The sequence below is a fragment of the Pelodiscus sinensis genome, chromosome 4 (genome assembly GCF_052426305.1).
Source record: "Pelodiscus sinensis isolate ZL-2025 chromosome 4, ASM5242630v1, whole genome shotgun sequence".
Classification (NCBI taxonomy): Eukaryota; Metazoa; Chordata; order Testudines; family Trionychidae; genus Pelodiscus; species Pelodiscus sinensis.
In genome coordinates this window covers 13,189,941-13,200,140 of record NC_143055.1, presented here as the reverse complement: position 1 = coordinate 13,200,140, position 10,200 = coordinate 13,189,941, and the positions used below count along the sequence as shown (strand labels likewise).

The window sequence follows — 10,200 nt, the reverse complement described above, 5'->3', positions numbered from 1 at the left end:
GGCGCATCGCGTCCAGACTGCCTCGATCTGCCGACAAACAGCTGATCGGCAGATCGGGGCAGCCATTTAAATTTAAATGAAGCCGCGATTATTTTAATCGCGGCTTCATTTCCCTCTTCCGATCTGGCTAATCTACATGCCTCCGTCGAAGGAGGCATGTAGTCTAGACACACCCTTGGGGAGGAAGGAGCAGGAAGCAGGGAAATATGAAAACCAGCACTAACAGCAGTTCCCAAAGTCTCATCTTTTCCTCCCAGAGTTGGCCCATGGAAAGCCTGCTCTTGAGGTTGGGGAAAGGTACTCTCAGCATTACAGCTAAATACAAGGGAGCTCTCTAGCTTAAGAGCTTGTCTCCATCAATAGCAATCGATCCAATAAAAGATGTTATCCCACCCACCTTATCTCTAACATCTTTTGTTCAAGCTAGGGAATGTATAAAACCAGTAAAAAATCCTAGCAGATAGTTACACCTGCTGCAAGCGCTACAATATAAAATGTATACTATAGAGCCTGCAGCGCAGCCAGCTCCCCGGGAGTGGGACTGGCAGCTGGAACTGCTGTGTGTAAGCCAGCTCCTGGTGCACTCTGGCTTCCAGCCCCGCTCCCAGGGAGCCAGCTGCACTGCAGGCCCTGCAATCTAAGCTTTATCCTGCAGAGCCTGCAGCACACGGTGGCAGCCAGCTCCCCAGGAGCAAGGAGGGGAGCCAGTCTGTAACTGTAATGGAACTACTTAAATAGTTACACTTACATCCCTAGATGAGGGTGTTCAGCACTTCACAAACTAAGACAAGCCAGCTCCCTTGAGCTTGCACCTTCACTTTTGACATGCTCAGCACTTCCAGCCTTTTCTAACATCTTCCACAGTCATTATCCCCATTACATCCCAGCAGTGGGACCAAGGAATCCCGGGGACTGACTGCATTTTAAGAACCATATTGTATAGATCTGCTCTGAGCACAGTGGTTAAAATGCTGACAGCCACATGGAGCCATCCACAGCAGTGCTTTGCCCATAGTTTCCACCAATGGGAGGTGATATTAGCAGAGGTGAAAGATTAGAGGAAAAAGGCTTGTGCAGAAAAAGTATTGCTGATCCAATGCCTATAAGTCAATAGTTTTTCCATGGCTCTATAGATTTGGGATCAAGCTCGAAATCAGTCTGGTATTGATATGATCCATGGTCCTCACAGTCTGAGGTTCTCTCTGCAGGTGCTGGATTGCATTGGATGAAATATTGTTTTGAATTGCACAAAATGGCATTATAGTTGTTAGATGGACACTTGGTAAATAAAACGCTGCAATTGTACTACTATGTCAGTTTCTTGCTTGCATTTTCATATATTACATGCCTTTAAGAAGCATTTATACTAACTGGCTGGCTACATCAGATTCCTGCAACTAATGTAAACCTCGGAAGTGTGAGGATTTTTTATATCATGGATATTACATACTATGGGACTGATGCTCCATTCACAACTGTCAATCAGAAGAAATTTCATTAACAGGTTTACTCTAGATTTAAACCAGTGTATTAGAGTGCATTTTGGCCCATTGAGTGCCACTGGATTGCTCTGATTTAGAAATTTAAATGGATGTAACTCATTTAACTCCAGTTACTTCAGGGTCTGAATTTGGCTGCATGGGCCTGTTCCTGCTCCTGTTAGATTGAAAATATTCAGCTGACACGGTTCACCCTTGCTCTGATTAACTTTCCAAGCCTTCACTACATTAACCAACCTAGGATGAAACTGGGCAATTTACTGTGTAGAAACAACAAAAGCTTCAATCCACCCTTCACAATTATCCACCAGGAGGTTGTAAGCCAAGCCACACACTTCTCCTTTGGGCTAAAAGCAGTATTTTTTTCTTGGCACAGAGGAAAGTCTTAGTGTGTCCCTGTATCTTTTGGCCCAACCCATGTTTGTCCTACCAATCTAGAAGATAAAATCTGCTGATGAACAAAACAAGCAAAAGTCTAACTGTAAATATTTTATTCCCCAAATTTTTGTTCAGCTTGAAATGTTTCATTCATACACTACAATAAAAAAAGGAAGCGGATGGGTGGGGGGGGGGGGGGGGGGGGAGGAGAGGGGGAAAGGATGGCAAAATAAACTCTACCAAATTTCAAACACATTATAAATAAGTACAATTCCAGAGCATAATTTACAAATATAAAATCCCATAGAAACGCATTTACAAAGTAGTACATTACATACAAATACGTATAAAAATATTCATGGTGTTATTTCTGTTGCTGAAGCTGGTTGGCTCAATTTTAGGTCTTTGGTTCTAAGCTTAAGTAAAACAAAACAACGGTTTTACAAAAGAAGGTCCGGATTCTTCAATATACAAACCCCAGGCAGATAGGCATGCCTGCACTGTATCTAAAGGGGCTGTATATGGGCACAGAATCTGCCCTGACATTGTACATTGCAGGATTGAGGCCTAAAAAAAATTACCTAACCAGGCAATCACTGACACAGGTATTTTTACAAGGCACTTCATTAGAAATCTCTTCATTTTTTTTTCTTCTAAGACCAATACATTGTAAAGAGAGTCACACATGACCAACAGGCAATACTCCCTGCTCTGTGTCTCTATTTCATCCTTGCTGGTGTCTCTTTGTAGTTATAAAACCTCTGAAGTCACTAATCCAGTTCTTGTTCTCATTTGCAGCATGTAATGGCAAACAGATATCCTATGTTGATCAGTGAATTTGCAGGGCTGAATAGGGGAAATACTCCACATTTTGTGTGTGTCAGGGGGAGGGGAGGGGTAAGTTTTTCATCCTGGGAAACACACAAAACATACTGCAAATATTGTGCTTCGAATGCAGTCTGCAAAAGCATATGGCCTTCCTCGTTGCTCAGAGAACCTGCCTCTCTCGTTCCCTTTAGTTGCATGCCATGTCCCACTGCATGTCCTACACCTCGGTGCCATCCCGGGTGTAGATGAGGCTATTGACTGTGAAGTTGTAATAATGGTTGTACTGGGCCCCTGGGCTGCTGCTGCTGGGGTGGAAGGAGCTATAATAGGCTGCCGTGGGCCCTGGAACTCGCTGCAGCTGGTCTGGTGGGAGCGCTTCCGGGGAAGAGCTGCTGGAGGAGACAGTGAAGGTGCCACCACTCATCTGTCCTGCGGGGAAGTTTCTATAGTGCAGTTCGCTGCTGCTGAGACCCCCGGCCAGGCGGCTCCCTCCGCTGCTCAGTGAGCTCATGCCATTGAAGAAGGTGCTCAGGCAGCCAGAGCTGGCTGAGATGATGCCTGGAGAGGAGGTTCTTTTCGGATGGTCCCTGGCCGGTGATGGCTCCAACTCTGCAGAGAAGCTGTTTCCACAGGGCTTGCCTGCAGCCGCGGGGATGGGACGCCCTTCCTCAGCTTTCAAGCCACCCACAGAGGACGCCATTGCAGAGGCGTTAGGCTCAGAGCGCCGCTTGCGCTTGCGCCGAAAATTCCCATTGTCGAACATCTTCTCACAGTTTGGGTCTAAGGTCCAGTAGTTCCCCTTCCCTGGAGGAGACAGAGAGAGAGTTCAGACAGGGAGCTCCTCCAACAGATCCCAGGCACTGAGCAGGAGCGGCTCCCTCTTTCCACCTCCCTTCTCCCCATGGGCACAACTTGCATCTGCCAGATGCCCACTCCAGACTGGCTGGCCAGAGCTGGATTCTTCTCCTGTACTGGTGCAGTTTCACTGCCTCGAGTACAGGCCTTTGGGATGTGCCCTGCAGACCACGCATCCAGAGTGACACTTGCAGCTAAGATCAGAATCGCCCCTGCAGAACCTATAGCCTCACCCCAAATGGAATTAAAAGGGACCTACAGACAGAACTCCTAATGCTCCCTCATATTACACCCCTGCCATTTACGGGTGTGACGGCCTCCATCCTGGCCAAGGCACCAGGGACCTCAAGGGCTAAAAACTTTTGCTAGCCTCAGCTCCTCTGGACCAGGGATGTTAAAATGAGGTTATTTTACTCATCGAGCAGTCGGTAGAATTTTTATTGACTCCTCGATTAGTTGACAGGGGAAGGCAGCTGGCTCAGTCCTGGCTCATGCTGGGCCCAAACCCTGCTGTGGATCTGCAATTTAAAAGCCTGCTCTCTGGTTCCTACTGTGTTTTATATTTCAGAGCCGCAGCAGGGTTTGGTCCCCAACCCAGCACAAGCAGGGACTGAGCCAGGCTACCTGCTCAGCCAGCAGCAGCTCCTGTCAGCGGGGGTCCCAACTCCCCACTGGGACCCCCTGCAGACAGGCTGCTACGAAGCAACCTTCCCTGCCCCACCCCCACACACAGCTCCTGCGCCCCCTCCCTCCACTTGCTGCCTCTGATATAGGGGCAGCAAAGGGAGAGGGAGTGAGAGTAGTGGACTCGCCTACCTGATAAGCCGACTAATTGACTACTCTTTTACATCCTACTTTGGCCAGGCACCTGTAACCCACACTCACCAGTTGGCACTGCAGTCTCAGGGAGTTCTGCATTGTTGTGCATGCCCACACTTGCTTTCACCCTGACACTGCTCAGCTGGGGCCGGGGGGAGTAGAGGAGTACATCAGCATGCTGGGCATGTGGGGGCCCAGATTTCCACACACCCCAGACTGGGGATGGAGTGTCCCCTGACACTAGTTTTGACAAGTGTTGCAAACAGCGCACCCTCCTGGACCCAGTGTCACACCCACACTAGGCCACAGATCCCTACACAGGGAAGGGTCCTTGTGCAGCATCTGAACTGGCACGTAAGTCCTTTCCCTACTGAGCAGGGCAACCCCCCCCTCACCTAAATCCCTAATGCACCCACCCACTAGGTCTGCTGCACCCAGCCTCTCTAAGTGCCCCCCCCCCCCACACACTCAGGCAGCAGACTGGCTGTACACCCTGTGGCTGCTAGCCAGGCAAGCGCAGGGCAAAGCCCCCTTCCCATTCCCCCCCCCCACACACACCTTGCCCTGAAGGAGAGGAATCCCACCCCAGAATGGCCCTGCCCTGCCGGGAAATGAACTTGGGGCCGCCTCCATCCACCCTCCCCTCCCGCCGTGTCCCTGCCGCCCAGGAAACTGCAGAGACTGTTCTAAGGGGGGGCGGCGGCCCAGGCTCGGTGGGGCCAGATGGGCGCAATCCACGGCCCCTGGGTTACACTGTCCAACCCCCCCCCCCCCCCGGCCCACGTGCTGCCCCAGCGCAGGAGCCTCTTAGCCGCGCGCATCTCCCGGCCCCAGGCTGGCTCAGCGGGACCGGGATCCGCAGGGCGCTCGGCTCTCCTGGAACCGGCGCGGGGCTCGCAGCGCTTCCCCCCCCCCTTCACACCAGGGCCGCTGGCGGAGCAGTTACAGCGGAGGGGTTCGGCCCGGAGCCGCGCTAGGGGCGCACGCTGCTCCGCCCGGCGCTCCCCTCCCTGGCCGGGTCCCCTCGCCCCTCACGCGGCTCGCAGGGCAACTTGTGCGGCAGCGGGGGATCCTGTCCTGAGTGGCGGGGACTCCCCCGCCCCTCGCCCCGTTTACCCCTCCCCAGGCCTCCTGGACACCCCATCGTTCCCCAGCCCTCTCAGCCTCCCCGTCCCCCCCAGGTCTCTGGGCACCCTCCATCCCACTCGGCCCCCCAGCACTCCGCTGCCCTCTCAGCCTCCCTCCCCTCCCCCCAGGTCTCTGCCACTAGGCTCCTGGGAATCTCCCCAACCACCGTCTCCCCCCACCCATCAGCTGGGCATCTTCATTCTAGTCCCCTTCCTTCTCCAGCGCCCTCAAGCGCCCCTCCAGCTCCCTGGCCCCCCAGCCAGCACCCCCCGCCCCAACCCCAAGTCTGCTTCGCCTCCGCCACCCAGCCCTCCGGGCACCCCCAATCCCTGTGCCCCCAGGCACCCCCAACCTCCTGGGCATCCTCCCCTCCAGCTCCCTGCCCCCCCCCAGCCAGCACCCCCCCCCCCCCCCAAGTCCCTGCCCCCCCCCACCCCCGACCCCAAGTCTGCTTCGCCTCCCCCACCCAGCCCTCCGGGCACCCCCAATCCCTGTGCCCCCAGGCACCCCCAACCTCCTGGGCATCCTCCCCTCCAGCTCCTTGGCCCCCCAGCCAGCACCCCCCGCCCCGACCCCAAGTCTGCTTCGCCTCCCACACCCAGCCCTCCGAGCACCCCCAATCCCTGTGCCCCCAGGCACCCCCAACCGCCTGGGCATCCTCCCCTCCAGCTCCCTGCCCCCCAGCCAGCACCCCCCGCCCCGACCCCAAGTCTGCTTCGCCTCCCACACCCAGCCCTCCGGGCACCCCCAACCTCCTGGGCATCCTCCCCTCCAGCTCCCTGCCCCCCAGCCAGCACCCCCCCCGACCCCAAGTCTGCTTCGCCTCCCCCACCCAGCCCTCCGGGCACCCCCAATCCCTGTGCCCCCAGGCACCCCCAACCTCCTGGGCATCCTCCCCTCCAGCTCCCTGGCCCCCCAGCCAGCACCCCCCACCCCGCCCCCAAGTCTGCTTCGCCTCCCCCACCCAGCCCTCCGGGCACCCCCAATCCCTGTGCCCCCAGGCACCCCCAACCTCCTGGGCATCCTCCCCTCCAGCTCCCTGCCTGGATCGCTGCGTCCCCGGGGCCCCCAGCTCACCCGGGTCGTCCTCGTCGCGGGGCACCTTGCGGAAGCAGTCGTTGAGGCTGAGGTTGTGGCGGATGCTGTTCTGCCAGCCCGCCTTGCTGCGCCGGTAGAAGGGGAAGTTCTCGGCCACGTACTGGTAGATGTGGCTCAGTGTCAGCTTGCGGCCGGGCGCGCTCTGGATGGCCATGGCGATGAGCGCCGAGTAGGAGTAGGGCGGCCGCACCAGGCGCAGCAGCTCCTCCTGCCCGGCCAGGCTCAGCCAGCCCAGCTCGGCCGCCGCGGGCGCGGGGGAGCCCGGCCCGGAGGGGCCGGCCCGCGAGCAGCCGTAGGAGGCGGGCGGCAGGAAGGGGGCGGCCGGCCCGGGGCTGCCCTGCAGGTAGGGGGCCGGGCTGCCCACGCCCCACAAGTAGCCGGCGTTGGCCGCCGCCCCGTAGTCGCTCAGCGCGTAGGCGGCCGGCCGCTGGCCCGAGGAGGCGGCCGCGGCGCCGGGCGGGTACACGCCGAAGGGCTCGCCGCCGTACACCGCCATCTCCGGCGCCTCCTGGGCGCGGCGGGGCTGCGGGGGCCGCGGGCCGGCGGGGGAGTCCGGCGGCAAGTGGCCGGCGCTCATGGTCCCTGGGCGGCCGCCCCCTCCCCCCAGTGCCCGGGCAATGGCTCCTTATAGCGCCTTCATCGCTGCCCGTCCTCCCCGCCTGGGGCCAGGGCTGGGCGGGCAGGGGTTGCGCTCCGCGCCGCAGCCAGTGGAAGGGCTCCCTTGCAGGGGAGGGAGGGACGGAGACAACGCGGGGCTGGGTGGATCCCCAAAAAAGAAAGAGGAGGAGGCGGCTCCTCCTTCCCTCCCCCCCCCCCCAGGAGGCGAGCTGTCTGTCTCCTCCCCCCTCCCCCCCCCCGCGCCGAGAGGCGGTCTGCCCCGTCCCCCGCTGCCTCCCACTGCAGACGACACAGGAGTTTGGGGCAGGGGGGGGGGGGCTGGGGATCCTGGAGTGCTTCGGATCGGCCCTCCGCTTTGGGGAGCGTTGCTCCTCCGTGTGCCCTGCTGGGATGCGAAGTGTGTGTGTGTGTGGGGGGGGCGGTCCCCCCCTCACATCCCCAGTCCCCGGTCCCCCCCCCCGCTCACATCCCCAGCCCCCGTTGGCGCCCCACGCCCCCTTGGGAGCCTGATCCCAAGTCCCCGGCACAAGTGGACCAGAGTTTCTCCCTTGGCTTCGCCGCGTTTGGATCCGGCCTGCGATTAATATGCCTGGGCTCCTTCAGACTTGCACAGCTCCCGTGTGAAGGGAATCTGGAGCTGCTCCCGGGCGTTGCAAACGAAAAACACTTCCCCGACCTCGATTTGTAACCCGGTTCTGTTTAGGCGCGCACGGGAGAGATCCATTCATTTTATGCACAGTTTAGGGTAATTTAAAAAGACCCTCCTTTTTATATTGATTCTGAAACAGGTTTTGGTTTTCTCCCTCGCTTTGGGAATCGCAAAGGAAAGGGTCGTGTCAGATTTACATCTGCCAAAAATAAAAAGTAAAAAAAGTCCTACTTTAACTTTTAAAACAAACAACACTTTTTAAGGAATGGTTCGGTTATTTGAAAGCCATCCCGGTTTAGGGAATTTCCAAGATCCTATCGACTGCGTTTTTAAACTATGAGGCAGGTATTCACATGTTTAAAATATCATATAATAATATTTGTGAAAATCCGCATATGAGGATCAGATATGTTATATTTTAACTCCCTTTCTCTGCAATAAAATACCTTCATTTCTCCCTCCCCCCTTACATATTGTGCGCATAATTTTTTCATACGTATCCATGCATCGTTTCTGAAAATAAAATAAAAAGATTTTTAAATCTGTTCAAAGAAGGCCCACAAACTTAGTACATGAATAAAGCAGATTTGTTAACATCAATTAATGGGCACCATTTACAAGTGTTTAAAACGAATAACAACGTGGAATAATAGACGTAAATTAAAGCAGCTCATTTTCGTTTCTGTTTCAAGAGGACAGACAAGTACAAACTATATTTTGGATAAGGGATTATCTGAAATGAAATATAAATTAAAACAGCGCATTTTCCTTTCTGTTTCAAGAGGCCAGACCCTGCAAGTTTTCCTCAAATATTCACAAGTGATTTCCAAATAAAAGTTTAACTTTGGCTAATATTTAGGGCAAATATTTATCTTTGCAACATTTTGTTTTCTACGGGTTCTTCAATTAAAATAAACAATTCTCTAAATTCATGGGTACTCTTGTATGCACAGATTTGTAAACAGGAATCCAGCAAGAAAATAACACAGAAATCAAAGGATAAAATGCTTTTATTGTCGTACGGTGGTAATAATAAATGAATACAATCAATATCTCTAAGGTTTGGACGAATACAGATAGTATATCGTTTTGAAGTTGTAAATCGTTTTCTAAAGCCTAATTATTATTATTTGATTATGTTTACTGCTGATAAAATGTGTGGAAAACATGAAATAAATCGAAAGCACGATTTACAAAACTTACTATATAAGAGTGTGCAGTTAAATTGAAATCTAGGAAAAATACATCAGAAAACAATTCTTTCATTAAATGTCTTTACTGCTTTTGCTGTCCATAAACTTTTGACAGAAAACATTAAGGCAATGTATCAGATACGGTTTACAGTTCTAGCTTAAATAAACCCCAAATTGTTATTCAGTGTATCGAACAGGGAATGTAAGAATTCGAAAAGAGTGATCGATTTTAAAACATAAACAACTCTTTTTGAACATAGTATTTTCCCGAGTAGGTGTAGCGAAATAAGAGCCCGTGTTTCCTTTTCTTGGAAAAAAATTATTTATTTATTTTTGTAGTCCAGACATCAGTGGCGATACAATTACTTTTTAACGTTTGACATTGTCTTCTTTTGACTCTTATTCTTAAGTGTTCGTTACTTATAAGGGTCCCACGACTATTTTGCTAAAAATCGAGTTAGAAAATGACAAATTAAAAGTTGAAGTAAACGCCCGGCAAATTATTTTTTTAAATCCAAGTTTCTTGCAGAATCATGGCGTAATAGTGCGTCTGAAGAACAAGAAAAGGCTGGATTTTAAAAGCAAGTTACGTCTGTGTTTGAAGATCTCAACTGAAATATGTATTTTGTAAAATTACAGTGAATCTGTTTTTATCCGTTAGTTCCAAAAAGTCTGGGATCACTCCTCTGGGAAGAAAATCTGTAAGTGGAATTACATCACTTTGCAAGTTTAGCTTCGGGGTTTTGTTTTATTCGGAAAATTGCAGAGCCACCTACAGGAATAGCTCGGCTATTACAATGTAGGTCTGAGGATATTCTGATAGAAATGTGTTTCTCTTTTCAGTTTTCCCTAGTGATTTTCTGGCTCAAAACAAAGGACGTGTGCTAAAAATCAATGCCGATTTTAGATTTAACAGAGTATGAGGTTTTTTAAAATCATGCTTGTTGAACTAAACAATATGAAATGAGAAACAAATAAAAACAACTTTATACAATTCGGAAATTGCTTTTATGTCACCTAAATTAAGCACCTATATTCCATATAGACAGTGCAGGTGGATGAAACGTTCATAGTGTAGGGTACTTAAAATACTGTTATTTTATCTGTTGTTAGAGCTTTAAGATTGCATGTAATA

General features: G+C 52.3%; 1 protein-coding gene across 1 annotated transcript; it reads right to left on the bottom strand.

Annotated features, from left to right (window-relative positions):
* Nucleotides 1-1,975: 1,975 nt before the first annotated feature.
* On the bottom strand, nt 1,976-7,356 carry FOXI3 (forkhead box I3). Its single transcript, XM_075930961.2, has 2 exons — nt 6,585-7,356; nt 1,976-3,509 (listed from the first exon to the last, which is right to left on the bottom strand). The coding sequence occupies exons 1-2, from the start codon at nt 7,180-7,182 to the stop codon at nt 2,923-2,925; spliced, it is 1,185 nt and encodes a 394-aa protein (XP_075787076.1). The 5' UTR covers nt 7,183-7,356; the 3' UTR covers nt 1,976-2,922.
* Nucleotides 7,357-10,200: the final 2,844 nt, after the last annotated feature.